The sequence below is a fragment of the Benincasa hispida genome, chromosome 12, assembly GCF_027475165.1.
Source record: "Benincasa hispida cultivar pf3 chromosome 12, pf3_genome.v1.1, whole genome shotgun sequence".
NCBI classification, from domain to species: Eukaryota; Viridiplantae; Streptophyta; class Magnoliopsida; order Cucurbitales; family Cucurbitaceae; genus Benincasa; species Benincasa hispida.
In genome coordinates, this window is record NC_143489.1 from 69,829,172 (window position 1) to 69,846,437 (window position 17,266).

At 33.5% G+C, this 17,266-nt stretch overlaps 3 protein-coding genes across 10 annotated transcripts; 1 reads left to right on the plus strand and 2 right to left on the minus strand.

Moving 5' to 3' along the window:
- Positions 1-318: 318 nt before the first annotated feature.
- On the plus strand, positions 319-6,905 carry LOC120068320 (mitochondrial thiamine diphosphate carrier 2-like). 6 transcript variants are annotated; one of them, XM_039020042.2, is made up of 8 exons: positions 319-489; positions 772-933; positions 1,552-1,668; positions 2,684-2,795; positions 3,795-3,922; positions 4,788-4,940; positions 5,039-5,188; positions 6,467-6,905. In XM_039020042.2, the coding sequence occupies exons 2-8, from the start codon at positions 796-798 to the stop codon at positions 6,683-6,685; spliced, it is 1,017 nt and encodes a 338-aa protein (XP_038875970.1). In that variant the 5' UTR covers positions 319-489; positions 772-795; the 3' UTR covers positions 6,686-6,905. The 6 variants fall into 6 exon arrangements, with proteins under 6 accessions (XP_038875970.1, XP_090164372.1, XP_038875973.1 ...); XM_090308246.1 differs by having other exon boundaries at positions 327-489; positions 772-926; XM_039020043.2 differs by having other exon boundaries at positions 340-668.
- On the minus strand, positions 6,423-10,589 carry LOC120068322 (dynein beta chain, ciliary protein). Of its 2 annotated transcripts, XM_039020047.2 has the most exons (4): positions 10,182-10,586; positions 9,034-9,158; positions 7,845-8,038; positions 6,423-6,853 (listed from the first exon to the last, which is right to left on the minus strand). In XM_039020047.2, the coding sequence occupies exons 1-4, from the start codon at positions 10,333-10,335 to the stop codon at positions 6,739-6,741; spliced, it is 588 nt and encodes a 195-aa protein (XP_038875975.1). In that variant the 5' UTR covers positions 10,336-10,586; the 3' UTR covers positions 6,423-6,738. The 2 variants fall into 2 exon arrangements, with proteins under 2 accessions (XP_038875975.1, XP_090164375.1); XM_090308249.1 differs by lacking the exon at positions 6,423-6,853 and having other exon boundaries at positions 7,574-8,038; positions 10,182-10,589.
- A 1,532-nt stretch (positions 10,590-12,121) lies between these two features.
- Positions 12,122-16,767, minus strand: LOC120067768 (uncharacterized). Of its 2 annotated transcripts, XM_039019345.2 has the most exons (4): positions 16,467-16,767; positions 16,243-16,300; positions 14,356-15,192; positions 12,122-14,076 (listed from the first exon to the last, which is right to left on the minus strand). In XM_039019345.2, the coding sequence occupies exons 2-4, from the start codon at positions 16,246-16,248 to the stop codon at positions 12,289-12,291; spliced, it is 2,631 nt and encodes an 876-aa protein (XP_038875273.1). In that variant the 5' UTR covers positions 16,249-16,300; positions 16,467-16,767; the 3' UTR covers positions 12,122-12,288. The 2 variants fall into 2 exon arrangements, with proteins under 2 accessions (XP_038875273.1, XP_038875274.1); XM_039019346.2 differs by lacking the exon at positions 16,243-16,300 and having other exon boundaries at positions 16,467-16,638.
- Between the last annotated feature and the right edge of the window lie 499 nt (positions 16,768-17,266).

Consider the following 17,266-nt stretch of genomic DNA (forward strand, 5'->3'; position numbering starts at 1 on the left):
TTATAAAATTATTTTTGCAACGAGGTATCATGATTTCTGGTCATATAGAAAAGGTAAATGTATTTTTTTAATTTTCTAAAGTTGTATTTTTTGCATTTTTGTAGTTCAATGATATATTTGAAACAAAAGTTTTCATTCAAAATTAACATAATAGTATTTTTTTAACTTTTTTTTTTTCTTAAATTTAAGGTTCAAAACTTTTGAAAATTTAAGAGTATTTTTTGTATAAACTATTGAGTTGGAGGGCATCTTTATAATTTAGTCAACAAAAAAAAATGCCAATTGAATTAAAAATAAATAAATAAAAATCAGATTAACAGAATCTCAAATTTGCTCCATGAAAATCTCTCCCCGTCGCTCCTTCAATCTAGCATTTTTTTCTCCTTTCCCAATTCTCACGTACAGACCTCTCTCTCTTTCTCTCTCTACATTTCTCTTTCCTTCAATGGCGGCTCTTCAATTCTCCACTATTTCAACCGCCTCTTTCAGGTCTCTTTCCTCTCTACTTTTCATTTGTATAATCATTTTTTTATTCGACATCGTTTGCCAGTTTGAATGATCTGTGAAATTGACCTTTCCCCTAACACAAGAGCCTTCTTTAATTTATCGTGGTTTCGTTTCGCTTGTTTTCAATCTCTGTGGCGGTTCGATTTTGTTTCTGGTTACCGGTTCGTTTCTGTATCGCATTGATCTTGGAGTTGTTGTGCGTTGGATTATCAAGTTTGAGCTCTTTGTTGTTTGGACCTGATGTTGAGGTCGTCCTTGTTTTAGGTTGTAGTTCGAGCCTGAGGAGGCATGGTTATGGTTTCTCCGCCGATGGAGGAGCCAGGACAATGGAAGCGCGCGATGATCGATTCGACGGCTGGCGCAATTGCTGGTTGTGTATCGAGGACGGTCACGTCTCCTCTCGACGTGATTAAGATCAGGTTTCAGGTTGATTTTGGTTCCATTTGCTGCATTAAAGAGAGAAGAATAATACGTTCTAAGCCGCGAATTTAGGTTTCATGTTATTGGCTGTAAGAACGAAGTTGAACTTTGGGTTTTCTTCTCCCCCTGCGAGGAAGAAATAGGGATGCTGTATGAATTTGTGGTTGTTTTATGGTTTTAATTGGAAGTTTGAATATGTTGCTGTTCTCAAAATGTATAGCATGCTTTTTTCTTTCTTCGACGTTGTTCATTTCACTTCTTCTGTTCAGCGTCTTTCTGTGGCCTTTTCTTACACAGCAGGATTGAGGCGTGCATATGAAGATTTTGATTGTTCCAACTGAACTCTTTACGCATGGAATTTCCATTGAAGGAATAGTTTCTTTACTTCAGGATAGTTGGTTTTTGCAATAAATATAACTGTCGTCTGTCACCAATAGTACTTTAATGTAGATTCCATTTATTGACAGCTTCTTCTTCTTCTTCTTGTTTTGCATTCTTCTGCGAGGGGTAGACCCTCATTCCTGCTTGCTACGGAGTAAAATTTCCTGTGTCATTGCCTGCTATATTACGAGAGTTATGCTCTCTTGCACTGTGATGAATGCTTATGTTCACGTTATTTTGTAGGTTCAACTGGAGCCAACAACTTCATGGGCCTTGGTTCAAAGAAGCTTATCTGGACCGTCAAAATACACTGGCATGGTCCAAGCAACAAAGGATATTTTCAGAGAGGAAGGCTTACCGGTTTGTTGTTTATGCTTGTTTAAAAATCATGTTATATGTATTCTCCAATCAACGTGTTGTGTTGATCAGCTTGATTACCAGTCTCCTTCATGAAAAGATATAGTTTAGGAAAAATAGCAATTGGCACTTTCTTGTTTGCATATTTACATTATGTCAGTAATGCAAGGAAGTAGTACTGCATTTGGAAAGATATGAGGAATTTTTTGTGGGTAGAGTCACTTGAGGAAAAGTAAGTAGTTTCCTTAATAACTGATAATGGAGGAATAGGGATTGAGAACAAGGAAGAGGAGAGTTGATGTATGTGCTGGGTCTTGAAAACTCTTTGATGAAACCAGTGAACTGTGGAACAAAGTAATTGCAAGTATGGAGATTGGGTGAAAATTGGTTTGCTAAATAAAGATTGATTGGTAGCTAATGCAGAAAAAAATCCACACAAAACAGGGATTTTTCAAAATCTTATCCGGCATACCTTTTAAAGACATGTAATACTCTTAAGTTTGATTAAAAATCTGGAGGAAAAAGGTTCGTCCAAACCTGTACTCTTATCTACAAGAACTTTCTGATCCAAAAATTTTTAATCCACTGCTTACTTCATTCTTGGTTTCCTTGAAACCTAATTACTTGTTAAATCACACTAACACTGTGTCATACTTGATTGATTAAAGCTTTTAATTTGTATTCATTGCCTTTGAAGGCTTCAAATCCTACTGTTCAGTTGTATGCTACCTACAACTCTGTTCTTTTAACATCAGAAGCTAGCATCGTGCACGTATTTAGTGGCTAAAGTAACCAATATAATTTCTGAATGTTTCTATCTTTTCCCCTTTCATTGAATCTGACGAACCCTGGAAATTGTAGTGTGGAATATTTTTGTTTACTTGGACAGTTTCCACTTCCATTCAACTTTCTTCTGGATATACTGGCGTCATATACTTCCCAGATTTTGTTTTTTCCGATAATAGTATCCTTAGAAAAAGTATTTCTTCTTTCTTTAATTCAGAGTTATCTATTGCAGGGTTTTTGGCGTGGTAATGTTCCTGCTCTGCTCATGGTTATGCCATATACAGCTATACAATTTACCGTTTTACATAGACTGAAAACATATGCCGCTGGTTCTTCCAAGACAGGTACTATTTAGAATATACGTCAGATAGACAGCCTAAGTATACTTAAACTAGTCAAAGGCATATATTTCTTCCCGATTGTATTACTTACCTATCCCCACCCCCACACACATATATAGTAGAGATGGTTGAAATAATAATTAGGGGGGGAGGGGGGATTGCCGGATTGGAATATGGATATGGATAAGGTTTTAGGGGGATAGAATTAATGGTGGATATGGATGTTCGGTGCTCTCACAACCATCCTGAGTTGATCCAGTCAAAGATATAAACTATGAACTAATTATCTTTGAGGTTCAAATCATAGTGGCCATCTAGTAAAATACCATTCAAGTTCTGTGGGATAAAAATGTTGGAGGATCAAACCATCACCTGACCTTTCCCTAAAGTAGCCAGACACCCATAGTTATAAAATAAAAATGAAGAATAAATAAATGCTTTCTCCCTTCCTCCATCCCTGCGTCTTCCTTCACTAAAAAATGGAAAAGAGGAAGATACATGTTTTTAGCTTTAGCATCTAATATCTAAAGAAAGGAACCCATGTGACCAAACAAAAACATGAACTACCCGGTTTCAGGCAAGAAAATTGAGTATCATTATCTCATTGAAAAAAGATAGATCATTTTAGAGCATCAAGTGAAATTGGAAAAATGGAAGTAAAAATGAAGAGTAAATAAATGCTTTCTCCCTTCATCCCTGAGGTTCATGTTTTTTAGAACTTTTTCCGTTTTCTTTCTTCTCGTTGAATGTATTCTTCTCAAAGTGGTTTCAAGCAAAATTTGAGCTCTCCTTTTCCAATTTCACTTGATACTCTAAACTGATCTCTCTTTTTTAAATGAGATAAACGATACTCATTTCTCTTGCCTGAAACCGGGTAGTTCATGTTTTGTTTGGTTACATAGGTTCTTTTCTTTAGATATTAGATGCTAAAGCTGATTGGGAATCAGAATTTACTTGTTTCTGTTTTTATTTATCGATCTTGTCTGGTTTTCTTCAATGCAGAGGCCCACGAACAGTTAAGCCCATATCTTTCTTATATTAGCGGGGCACTGGCGGGGTGTGCAGCAACCATTGGATCGTATCCATTTGATCTTCTTCGAACAATACTGGCTTCACAAGGTGAACCTAAGGTATCAAATTTAATAAAATGGCTCATTTTATCTGATGTCACAACTAGAAGTTGTTTTTACTATTGGAACGACGGTTTTTGAGAACTATGATTGTGTTTATAAAGACTAGTGCTAATGTGGGCCCCAAGGGATACCCATATTTTAGATGAAGTGAGAAGATACCAACTGTATTTAGGATACTTACTTTGATTGGCCCCTTTAGTATGATTTCAAAGGTCCTTGCTTAAGGTTTTGGTTTGTTTGAGTTACTTTGATGGTACTTATTATGTTTCAAACTTAAAAAAAAAAGACTAATGCTAATGTGCATGATTTTGATGGGAAGAATGGCTTCACTTGTGCATGCAAGAAAAAGAATTATCAGAACATGATTCAACTAATTTTTTGTTCTGAAAGCAGTTATGCTTTTCAAAAGATAAATTGAGTATTACTTGGCCTTTCAAGCATTGAACTGAACTGGGGATCTCTATGCTTTTTGTAATTTGAAGAATCAATATATCGGTCCACCCTGTGTATAATTAGAAGTACATTACATTCTTTTGTAGAGAAAGGGGATGAAGAAGATAGGTTTCAACAAATGTATACTAACAATTTCATTTGGGAATCAGCTTCTTATAATCCATTTATTTGCATGACTCTTTGCCAAGAAGCCTTGGAGTCTGTTTAAACAAAAAACACAAAAAATTGTCTTCCATACCCATGTTCGACCTTTATTTTATTATGTCAATAATCTACAATTTCCAATAGAATCACTGACAGTAATTTAGTTAGTAATTTAGTAATGTATCTATAGCAACAAATGCTCATTGCATCCGCATTGACAGTTTTAGTAAAAGATTCATATTAAGAGGTTTGAATAAATTTGTAGATATATCCAACCATGAGGTCTGCATTTATTGATATAATCCAAACCCGGGGGTTTCGAGGACTATACGCTGGATTGTCACCTACACTTGTCGAGATTGTTCCATATGCGGGTCTACAATTCGGCACCTACGACACATTCAAGCGATGGACTACAGCAAGTTTACTATACCATTCTTTTTTTGATATGCATTCTTTTTGGTCGCTTATGTCCGTTCTTATCTCATAGTTTCCCTTGAAATGATCTTTTTGCAGTCCTGGAACCACCGCCACTACCCAAATTATAGAGCAAGTAATACAGAAGACGGCCTCTCAAGTTTTCAACTTTTTCTTTGTGGATTAGCTGCTGGGACATGCGCAAAACTTGTTTGCCATCCACTTGATGTGGTTAAAAAAAGATTTCAGGTACGTATCTTTGTTCTCTGTTGGATGGGGTTTGTTATTTTAGCCATGTATGACCTTAGATTAAGATTATGTTAATGTAATGGGGTTTTCAGGTGATTCATAACTGGTAAAATTGGCTATAGAGTATATTAGAAATGAGTTTGAGATGAATTTTGATTTGAAGCTACCCTTATTAAACATAAGGACATGTTGGGAGTGATTTTAAAATCACTTTTGTTATGTTTAAGATCACTCTGGAATGCATCTTTAATCATTCAAAATCAATTTAAGGTTTAAATTTACAGCTTTAAATGCATTTTCGATACTACTAAAGTTGATTTGGAGTGTGTGGTTCAACTTTTCAAATGTTTAATTTAGAAAATAAGTAATTTTAGAAAAAAAAATTGAAGTGTTTAGCAACCACTTGAAATATATTTTGAAACACTTTTAATATGTATTTTAAACGATTTTTATCAAAAAGGATTAAATAAAAATGGCTTGAAAATGTTCTTAGTTCATTAAAAGCATTTCTTGATATTTCAGAATGTTTAATTAAATAATTATAAGGTGGTTTGAAATATATGAACACTAAAAAAAATACTTAAATGATTTTTAAGAAACTTAATTGATGTTTCTTTTAAAAAAATGCGTTTATTAAAAGCATTGTTTTCAAAAGACAATCTCAAAAATCATTTTGGCCATGTGCTTCTTTTGGATGCAAATTGAGTGCTTTCTGAGAGTATATTGAAGTTTCAACGTAATTTAACATAAAAATTTTGGGAATACAAGATTAAGTGCTTTTCAGAGGCTTTTAAAATATTCAAATTTACTTTTTAGATCTTTGGTTAAATTAACTTTTGATTTGTGTTGAATAGTCTAATAAATCTCTTAATTTTGTATATAATAAGTCGAACATATGAAACATAAAATTAAAAATTTAGATACCTATTGAAGAACATCAGGACTTATTAAACACAAAATTCAAAATTCAAAATACTTCTTAAATCTTTTGTATAGTCCTCTAATTAAACGCAACAATGAAAGTTCTAATTCAATTTAGTTATTTTTCATATTCGATTTTGTACTTTTTAACCATTTAAAATTGATTCCAAGTGTACTTCAAACATTCCTTTTAAAATGCACACTTTTAGAAAGATTTGGTTAGTCGTTTTTAATTATTTATCCCAACCTTGTGAAAAGTTTGAGAGACGTTTTTACTCTTTTAGACTAGACGTGTTGTCTTGAACCATTTTAATGATAGAAAGCATTTAATTCTCCTTTTTTGGGCAAATTTGACAGATAGAAGGGCTACAAAGGCATCCAAGATACGGCGCAAGAGTTGAACAACATGCTTATAGAAACATGTTTGATGCTTTGAGGCGAATTTTGAAAAGTGAAGGAACTGCGGGGCTTTATAAAGGCATAATTCCCTCTACAGTAAAAGCAGCCCCCGCTGGCGCTGTCACATTTGTGGCTTACGAGATCACCTCCGATTGGCTTGAATCTATTTTGACTTGATTCTAACATTATTATTATTATGCGTTTTTCTTTTTTCTACCTGATTCTTTCCTCTAGATTGAATGCCCCAATAGAAAAAGGGAGGGCTCTGGCTTTTTTTTTTCCCCCTTTACATCCATTAGATTTTGAGTTATGTAGAGTTGACGGTGCTTTTGAGATAGAGAAATCCTGCCAAAAGCACAAAATAAACCCTGAAGTGATTAAAATGAGCTACTTAACACGTACGGTGTACCTAAATTTTATTTTTCTATTTTTTTTTAAAAAAAAATCGTTTGATATTATTTAATTTTTAGTTTTTATTTTTAAAAGTTAAATCTATTTTATCTACAATTCTTATAATAATTTGCAACTTTTTAAGTACAAGATTGAATTTGTAGCCAAATTCTAAACACATCTTGAAAGCTTATTTTTTTCCCTCAAAATGTAACATGGTTTTTTTAAACCAAAATCATTAGTAAGATAACAAATAAAGAAATTTAGTGGAAGTAGTGTGTATAATCTTATTTTAAAAAAATAAAGACTAGTTTTTTTTCATTTTCCAAATCTATTGTCTTGTTGAGTGATCTATTAGACAAAAACACCGCAAGATTCATCAAAATTTTGAAGAAGTTTAGTTCCTAAACAGTGTTCATTTTCATCTCATATTTCTCCAAATCTTTAAGACTTTCAATATTTATGTGTATAGTTATTTGATATATTAAAATTTTAAAATTAATTGAATATTATGTACTAAGCTTTTTTTAAAATAAAAATACGGATAGGCCTATAGATTGGACCTGAAATTAAAAATTCAAAGACAGTACATGAAATTGAATATTTAAAGACTCCTATTAGACACCTTTATAAGTTAAAAGGAATAAATAGTTTAAAGACCTCCGAATAAGATCATTTAGAAAATTTTTAAAACCTCTATTTATTTATTTTTCTTCTTAGAAGCAATCGACCCTTGGTTTGTTTTCTAGGGTCCATTCCTGAAAACTCTTCACGTTAAAAATGACATCCAAGATTTAGTACAGAAAAACCAAATTCAATGGTAAAAAGGGATAAATAAATAAAAACCAGTCATTTAGAATCCTTCTTTTTCTCTCTAAGACTATCCTCTGGAGGCAAAGACAGAAACTGGAAAATGGTCTGTATTTGAGCGACACTAACATTATACCTCTCAGCAATTTGGTGAAGTCCCATTGGGCCATCATGATCATCAGCCTTACCTTCATGCAGTAAAATTATATGGCGCATCTGTGCTACGTTTAGAGTTCCTGGCGGGGCTGGCCGATCCTCATATTTACTGGATTTTGTATCTGTATTTCTTAGCTTTGGCATTGGTCTGTCATACCTCTCCACCACAGACGCCTGTTACATTCTCAAAATCACACAAATCACTAAACCATCTCATAACAACTCGTTTTAAAACTGTAAGGGAATGTTTCTTTGTGATTTTTAATTAATTAAAACCACTTTTTCCATGTTCAAAATCACTTTGAAACTCAAACTTAATCATGCAAAATCAATGTAATGTTTGAATTTATAGTTTTGAAAGCAATTTTTATTATATCAAAATTGGTTTTGAAGAACTTTTTTTTAAAATCTAGACGATTAAGTGATTTTAACCATTTTAGAATCACTCTAAAAAAGGTATTGAGTTATTAACCCATATGAGCATGACTTGGTGAATAAAACACCAATCACCATTTCAAAGGTCAATACAATATATATTAGTTTTGACTTCCTAAATGATCATATGAACAGCAATTTGTATTCTATAGTTAGATGCACAAATACAAGGGGCAAACTTTTGATTAAAGAAGAAATGGGAAGATATCCAGAAAGTCAAAGAAAAGAGGGATCTCTTTGCCTAAATTTCTTAGACCAAGGAGGATTAGAAAATTTTCTTCCAAATCAAAGAAAAAACTTACCAATATATATATATATAAGATAAATAAATCTCCATACTTCTGATGTGATCTACCACCAAGACTTTAAAGTAAGGAGGCAAATTCAGTTTAATAATATTATTATTATTATTTTAATCACTGTAGTGTAGCTTGGACCTTTTTCTCCTAACAATTAAAGACACCTACATGCATTCGAAATCACAAATTTAAATAGCGTTTGCTATAGTTGATAAAGATTGACTAGTTAGCAAATGATTGACTACTTAAGAGTTATTTACTCACAATCTATATTAATCTTTATGAATTTATCAGTAGGATCACACCAGAGTCCTACATTAGAGATTATTAATAAAAAATGAGCATCGGATCATGCACAACAGTTGGAAAGTCTAAAATTTATATTCAATGTCTTGTATTTCAAGTGTAATTTGGCAGCTTCTTAAGGAAACTTACCTCCCCCATCTCAAGTTTTCCTCCAGGCTTTGATCTAATTCGACCCACCATTTGGCTAAGCATGGCATCAAATTGGGGATCTCGTTCTTCAAGCACGTTTCCAGAATTACTTTCCGAGACATCACCTGAAGGAACAACTGAAAGCGGTTAGCATTGGGTTATATTACCTCCTATGAAATCAATTCCTGTCAGGAAAAAACATTTCGAACTGATTTTGGAGTGACTTTGGACATTGTTTTACGATTTAAATGCATTATAGAAAGTTACTGTTCAACTGTTCCTAATTTTATTTCCGCATGAATTCAATGTTTATTGCCCTTCCAGATTGACCTCCCCAAAAAAACTCAAGCTCGTCATCGAAATCCAATTATATAGAACTCATAGGAATTCTACCGAACTCCATTTGGTTCAACAGGAGAAAGATTCAAATGAAAAGAGCATCCAGAGCATTTTCTTGGCCTCTATGCTTTCTTTACATGCTTAGACACTGGAAGCCTAAATCAATGGAAGCTAACAAAAAACATACGCAATAGAAGCAGAGAACAAAGAACTTCTCAACTTTTGTCTCCATAAATGCAACTAACAGAAATAATATAATAAGAAAATAAAAATTATAATCTGAGAAGCAACTGAACTCAAAGTTTATGATCAAAAAGATCACGTGAAACGATAACCAGAAGGAAATGCTCACATTAAACAGTAACCTCGTCCATAATTCTATTTCTACAAGGATAGACAATAATGAACAGTGACCAGGAGATATTTCTGTTCAGAGAGACGGAAGCCGACAAACAGAAAGGAAAGAAGAAAAACGGTGACAAAAGGCGATAAACAATAACGAGAATAGTTAGTTATTTAAGTGATGATCAGATCAATAGTAAATGAACTTCTAAACTCAAATCCTTATGGAGAAATGCGGCTACATTATCTAAGGAAGATAATCAATAACAGCATGAAATGAAAAAACAACCAAAGCTAATAAGAGAAAGCAGAAGGAAAGGAAGTTATCCAAAAAAACTAAAGCTCGTTATCGAAATCTGATGATTTCAACTCATAGGAATTCTACGAAACTGCATTCAATTCCTTGTTCAAGAACCTTCGGTCTCAATTCTCAAAACACAGCAAACGATTAAACAAACTACAATTACCGAAATCAAGAGCGCCACTCTCCCGAGCCTTCTCGGCCACACGCGGCGGAGGCTTCCGATCGGCGACACTCTCCATTTTCAATGAAGAGGCAGTGGAATCGATACTCGAAGCCGGTTTGATTCTTCCAGCCGCTCGACGAAATGCCTGTCCCATCCTTCCTTCTTCGAAACGAACAACGATCTCACAAAACGAACTGGAATCGGAGATTCAGATTCATACGAAATCGATCAGAACCCTACGAGACGGAGGGTTTTACGACAAATTTTCAGGGGGGAAATGGAGAAGAAACGAGGAATCGGGTGAGTCGTGACTCGGGTTTTACTGAGTACGAAACTCGAGCCGCTCTGAGAAAAATAAAAGGGCGTTGGGAGGGCGAACGTGGCCGATCCGATAATTCTCCACGTAATGGAGCTTGGCGTGGTCATTATGTATTTATAGGTCTCCTCTTTTTGGGCCCCACCTTACTAAATGAAGCTTTGTGATTGGATTATAGGTCAATTTGCCAATTTAATTTCTCATACCCATTTTATAATGACTTTTTTGTTTTTTTGTAATTAATTTTTAAATTTTTTGTTTGGTTTTTTCTCAATTTTTCAATTTATATTTAGGTTCTTACTCAAATTTTCAAAACAAATATGAGTTTTAAAAACTACTCTTCTTTTTAGTTTTAAAAATATAGCTTGGTCTTTTAAAATATTAGTTAAAAAATATAACAAAATATAGAAAATTTATGAAGGTTAATTTTTGTTTATCAGGTTAATTTTCAAAAATCAAATGATTATTAAATTTTCAAGTTTATGTCTTTGATCTCTATAATTACAAATCTATAGTATGTTTAGAATATATTTTCAAATGTTTAATTTAAGAAATAAGTCATTTGAGAATAAATTAGAGTGTTTGAACTCAAAATAGTTTTTCAAGTGTATTTTAATCGATTTTTATCAAAAGTGTTTAAATAAAAATGAGTTTTTTGAAAAATATTTTTTTCTCAAGTCAATCAAGCGAGCCCTTAATCTATAAATTTTCAATTTTTTAAAAATTCACAAATCTACTATACATAAAATTGTAAGTTAATTTTAAAAAATTTTAAATTTGTATCTATGAGATTGATTAATTGTAAAAGAAATTGTTCAGGGACCTATAAAACACAAAATCGAAAGAGCAAAATCTATTGAAAATAAAATTTGAAAGTTAATTAATCTATTTGAAATTTTTAAAAGTTTAAGGATCAAATAGACCTGACTAATAGATTTCTAAACTTTCAATTGTGTATAGGTAACTTTATGTGTAATATATAATTTATTAACTAAACATGTAATTTATCCGTATATATCCCGTTTTTATTTTTGAATATTCATTTGTTTCTTCTTAACATGGATTACATTTTGGGACTTGTTTTAATGTTTTTTTTTTATAAATAAATTACATCTTTCAACCTTTTTTTTTTTCATTTTTAACGCAACATTTCTTCAATATTAGTTATTTTAATTTATTGAATACTCTTTTCTTTTTCTTATTATGTTTTTTAAAGTAATTAGTAGTGTTTACTATTTTATTAAATTTTTCATTGTGCTTGTATAATCAATGAAAAAAAGATTTTCGAAATTAACCATTACATAAAGTGACTTGACAAATTTTTAAAACAAAAATAAAATAACATTTAGTTCATTTCTTACAATATACTTATAAAATAGAGAATTCACTTAATATACACATAAAAGACATTCCAAACTAGATCTCATCAATACATTGGACAATGTCATTCATAAACTGAAGTCAGAAGGAAAAGTTATATTCCATAAACATCTCGTGGTATTTACAGTTTGAACATAGAACCAATCATACCTTTCGAAATCCACCCTACAATATAAAGTCGGAACCATAAACAAGAATGTAAATTTACCAACAACAAATCCCATGGAAACTCGGCAAGAACACGAGAGCGAAAGCTTAGCTACGAGTTTCGATTAGACTAACCAAATGTTGTTGATATGCATAGAAAAAGAGGACTTCAAGTGTTGTAATATCAATATATACCAGAATAAACTATGACAAATCAAGAAGTAATCTCTTGTTTTGAAGGATGCTATGACCCTTTTTCAGGAATTAAGTTTCAAGCTTAGGTAACACCTCACTATGACTATTACTATTACTGTTGCTATTGCTATTACATGAACTAACAACTACTGCTCTATCTTCAATCTTGAATTTTTCAATGTTAATTCCCAAGTTCTCAGTAGGTCTAACCTTTGGACAAGCACGTCGTGGTGGCCTCGTTATCGAGTTCCCTTCCAGAAATGGATCTTTATGCTTTCGCTTCTGTTTGACGTCCAACAATCCTAAAGCTCTTGCTTCCAGCGCTCTAGTTGTCGGGGGTCGGTTTCGACTACTGACTCTCCTTGAATTCATATGAAGTTGCTGATCAGAAATGTTTGGGGTGACTTCAGAAGTTTTAGCTACACTAGGATCGTCTGCTTCCTTGCTTGTTTGGTCAGGTCGTTCTCTCATTTGCATTATAACAGGTTCGTTGGTTTCAGCATCGAGAGGAACTGGCAAGTTTAAGTCTATTAAGGCACGAGATTGATTGAGGCTGATATCCTTTGGGTTTCCATCAAGGCTAGATATGGGACTGCATCCAGATGAACTAGAAGATTTCTCCTGAGACGGATCTGCACTAGGCAGGATGTTCTTACTAGTACTGGGACCATCTTTAGAGCAGTAGGCGTCCTCCTCTTTTGGTTTGGAAGCTAGAGAAATATTACTCGTACACTTCGAACCAAAAGTATTTAATTTCCTGCGTTTTTTGGTAACATTAGTAGGTTTCCTCTTATTTTCCAATCTCGATTTTTGGCTAAATGGGTGCATAATACCATTCTGAGATCGTGTGCTATCCAACGGCATGGAGCTGTGTTCCTTCGAAACTTTTGCAGGTGAATCAGTAGAATCTGGTTCAAAACTAACTGGAAGCACTTGGTTTGTCTTTGAAACATCAGATGGAGAATAATGTCCATTCGAGTAGACCTTTTGTTTCTTGTTTCTCCTCAAAGCTTGAGAAGTATCAGCAGTCTCAGCCTTGTGAAAACGCCGGTCCTCTTCAGAATCAGATTTGTCCATTGACTCATCGGAAGAATATAGGACATTATTTTCGGAATAAGGTCTCGATGAAGAAACGGTTAGTAAGTCAACTGGTAAACTTCTAAGTTCTCGGACTTTTGATGCACTTCCGTTAGCCAGACTAGTATCTACGATGGTAAACTTCACAACATCAGTGTTGGCTGGAGTTCTTGGTTTGAGGTAACAATGGCGTTGCTGAGAAGGAAACTCCTCTTGGTCCACTTTCGAATCATCAGTCCACCCATTTTCTTCGTTGCTCTTACCACCTTTATCAACATTATTGTCAAGCTCGAGTAGTCCAGGATCCAAAGCAACTTTACCGAGGACGTCACTGACTGAATCAAAATAGTGGTTTCCCCTTACCAGCTTTCTCCTCGAAAATTTTTTGATACCCGGGACAAGAAAGACCAATGAATGCTTCATACCAGCAGTAAAACCATTACCAGGCTGCTCGGAGTGCCATCCCCGAGCAAGCAAACGGGGCCAAACAGCTTCCCAGAAGAGATCACTCGATCTGGCTTTGCTCAACCTGAAATCTCCTGTTAGATAGTTGACGATTTCCAGGGGAGTAAGGGCAGAACATGCTTTCCCAATAGGTATCTCGGGGCGAAGAGAAGCAACGTGGTTTGACTTTACTGGATCCATCGAAATGCCCGTAAGATCCTGCTTCCCTTTACCAATTCCCACGGCCTCCACAAAAGTTTCCAATCCAACAGTTGCCTTTAAAGCAAACACATATTCTTCAAAAGAAAATTTCCCATCTCCAAATGATTTTGTGACCTGACAGTGCAATCATTTTTCTTAAGAAACCATACTTGCATTGAGAAAAATGAAAGAATATACAAATGCAACAAACAATCAAGCGGATTAGATTGCTTCTAATGTAATAATGCATCACAATTAAGATGATGGTTGAAGAAACTCTATACTATATGCAGAATAAAGTGGTGATGTTCTAACAGATGTCTTTATGTTTAATCTTATCCCAAAAATTTATATCAAGCTACTGCAAACGACCTATGCAAGTTAAAGGCAATAGACCGCAAAGCATAAAAGTACCTCCATTAATGCATTCTTGTTATCCTCTGCTACATGAAGAAGCAACCGAGAAACCAATTCCTGTTGCCTCCAACCTTTGAACAATCTCTGTCCATAGATACATTTTCTGCCTCGAGCTTTCCGACATTCAGACCATCGGCGGTATTTTTCCGACCGATAAAACCTTCCATAGTAGAAGGACAGAATATCCCCCATCTGTTTGCTTCCAACAAACTTCTTCACCAAAACAAGGTTTTTCCCAAATATGTATAAACCAAGAAGGAAACCGGCCTCTTCTATATTACTCCAAGGCTCACCCGAGACACCGGGAACTAGATGGCACCCATTGATATTATCCTTCTGATCTTTATTTGTTGCAAGCACAGTTTCTTTTGGCAAAGCTAAATCTTCTGCTTTACTGACCTTTATTGTACTACCTATAGTCGTTTCAGTTGCCTCAATGTTTGATTTTGAACCATCGCCTATCTGTTCGTCTTTAAATGATTCAGCTTTCAAGTCCTCATTTCTGTTGCATTTCTCAACCGTATCTTCACGTAGCTTACGCTCCATCCAATGAGCTTCCTCGGAAATCCACATTACCTGGATGGGCAATCCCACAAAAAAATCATGGACGCCGCTATCCTGAATTTCTGCCTCCTTGCAACTCTGAAGCCAGTTTATATCTGATTTCAGCAATAGAGGAGGAACTTCAACTTGGTATTCTTCACCAACTCGAGGAGAAACCTCTGGATCTGAAAATTCATCGCATACTTCAGAATTTTCCTGAGAAACCGACTGTTCGGGAGATCCATCCTCATTGCCATCTATGTCTTGGTAATTTTCTTTGACCAAATCCATCTGCCAAAGAAAACCAGTTCAGCATCAAAATGTGCCTTTTGTAATCTTGTCACTTTCAAATCCATTTCGGCTCAACATATTTTAACCGAAACTTGCAAGATTCGCACATTTTCGAAACAATCTTAGCTCTGCACTGTATTCCATTACTAAATTCTAGAAATCAACAGATGAAATTTCAAGATGACAAGAAAAACTAAGGTCCCTCCGGTATTAGTAACACATTTAAGTGAGTTCTAACCATGAAAAGCTACACAACTTTTAAAGCATTAGAATCTCCCAATCAAAATGCCAACCTTCAATAACAAGTTGGAGCCTCCAAATAATAATTTTAAACTTCCATTCTTAAATTTCTCCAACATTATTAGCATATAATGTACATAAAAAAATAATATACAAATATAAATATATATATATATACACACACACACACACACACATACATACATACATACATACATACATACATATAACCAAAAAACAAAAATAAACACACACACACACACACATGATAATTCAGCTGTCCAAAAATTACATTGTAATAAAAACTCCAACTCCAATCTGATACATTACATATACAGAGTTTACAATAAAATGTCACAAATATTCATCAAAACGCAACTTTTCTTGCCAAAATCAACATAAATTCACAAGAATAGGATCACCAAATATCCCAAAAATCCAAAAGAATCCTTACAAACAGATTGATAAACCAACCCAAAACAAAATACTAATAATAATAATAACATTAAACTCCAAAATCGAGTCAATTAACTCAACCCAGATCCACTTTCCATACCAAAACAAAGAAACCCAAAGAACCAAACAAAATCTTACTTAAACAAATGACATTACAACAACTTCATTAAAAACAAATATCCCAAAGAAAAACCCCAACATCCCTAAAACAAGAATTCCAACATGATCCCATCAAATTACAGCCATTAAAACCATAAACATTAGTAAACGAACAAATCGCAGAGTAAACAAACAAGAAAAGAACCTAAAATAAAAGGGAGAACAAAAGAAAAAGTAATTATAATAATATTCAACCTCCATTGATGGAAAACAGCAGCAAAATACTCGAAAGCCAACGTGAAAAAAAAGCAACCTGAAAAAAAGAAAAAACTAAGTCCCGAACTTCATCCGATTACGAAGATTGAAAAGAATAAAGAAAAAATAAAAACATGAACATGATTATAGATATATAGAGTATATTTTACAGATATTAATTAAAGAAAAAAAAGATGAAAATAAAAAGAAAATAAAATAGGTACCTGGGTTTTCAAGAACAAAGCTGAGGTTTCGGTTTCATGCTGCTAATGAAGAGGTTGAAAATCGAGGACTTGGGGGGAGGGGGGAAGAATAAAAAGGGAAAAGATAAAAAATAACAAAATAATAAAATAACAAAAAAAAAAATAATGGAAAGCAAAGTCGTTTATTAATGTGATTTTATTTTTTTTTTAAGAAATAATTTTTAAAAAAATGGAAATAAATCGAAGGCGCAAAGTGGAGTTGCTTCACTGCAGTGAGTGACTCGTGGCACGTAGGATTCCCGATTCCCGCTTCGGTTTATTTGGATGGTTTTCTTTTGCTGTCTTTTTATATAAACTCTTTTTATTTACTACGTTTTTTCCTTCTTTTTTTTTTTCTATTTTCCTTTTTTGTTTATGTTTTTGTTTCTAAATATTTTCCTCCTTTTTGTTTCTATTTTCTCCATATATATTGTGTTAATTTATTTTATTTTTTTTTTGGCTATATGTATTGAAGAATGGTTTTTCTTTTTGGTGATTGTTAATTTGGTTTAAAAAAATTGTGAGAGAGATTTTAATATTTGACTTCTAGATAAATTAAAGAATATGTCTTCTTAATCAATTGAGTTAGGTTAAAATTTGATCTCCTTCCACAATTATTTGATTTTGAATTTTGGTTATTGAAAATTAAGCATAATTATTTACGATATTTTATAATGATTTGTATATTTCTTAAATAAAATAGTTGAATTATTGTCAAATTCAAAGAAATAAATTTTTAAAAACTACTACCTCATTTGGTAATTATTTAGCTTTTGAAAATT

What these genes read in the sequence shown, in the direction of transcription:
- LOC120068322 (XM_039020047.2), bottom strand. Translation starts at nt 10,335, where the DNA reads ATGGGACAGGCATTTCGTCGAGCGGCTGGAAGAATCAAACCGGCTTCG. An exon ending in GAGTGGCGCTCTTGATTTCG is followed by an intron (nt 9,159 to 10,181) that starts GTAATTGTAGTT and finishes TTGTTCCTTCAG; the next exon opens with GTGATGTCTCGGAAAGTAAT. An exon ending in CTTCACCAAATTGCTGAGAG is followed by an intron (nt 6,854 to 7,844) that starts GTATAATGTTAG and finishes TGCTTTTGGCAG; the next exon opens with GATTTCTCTATCTCAAAAGC.
- LOC120067768 (XM_039019345.2), bottom strand. An exon ending in ACAAGAATGCATTAATGGAG is followed by an intron (nt 14,077 to 14,355) that starts GTACTTTTATGC and finishes TTGCACTGTCAG; the next exon opens with GTCACAAAATCATTTGGAGA.
- LOC120068320 (XM_039020042.2), top strand. Translation starts at nt 796, where the DNA reads ATGGTTATGGTTTCTCCGCCGATGGAGGAGCCAGGACAATGGAAGCGC. An exon ending in CATTCAAGCGATGGACTACA is followed by an intron (nt 4,941 to 5,038) that starts GCAAGTTTACTA and finishes ATCTTTTTGCAG; the next exon opens with TCCTGGAACCACCGCCACTA. An exon ending in TGGTTAAAAAAAGATTTCAG is followed by an intron (nt 5,189 to 6,466) that starts GTACGTATCTTT and finishes CAAATTTGACAG; the next exon opens with ATAGAAGGGCTACAAAGGCA.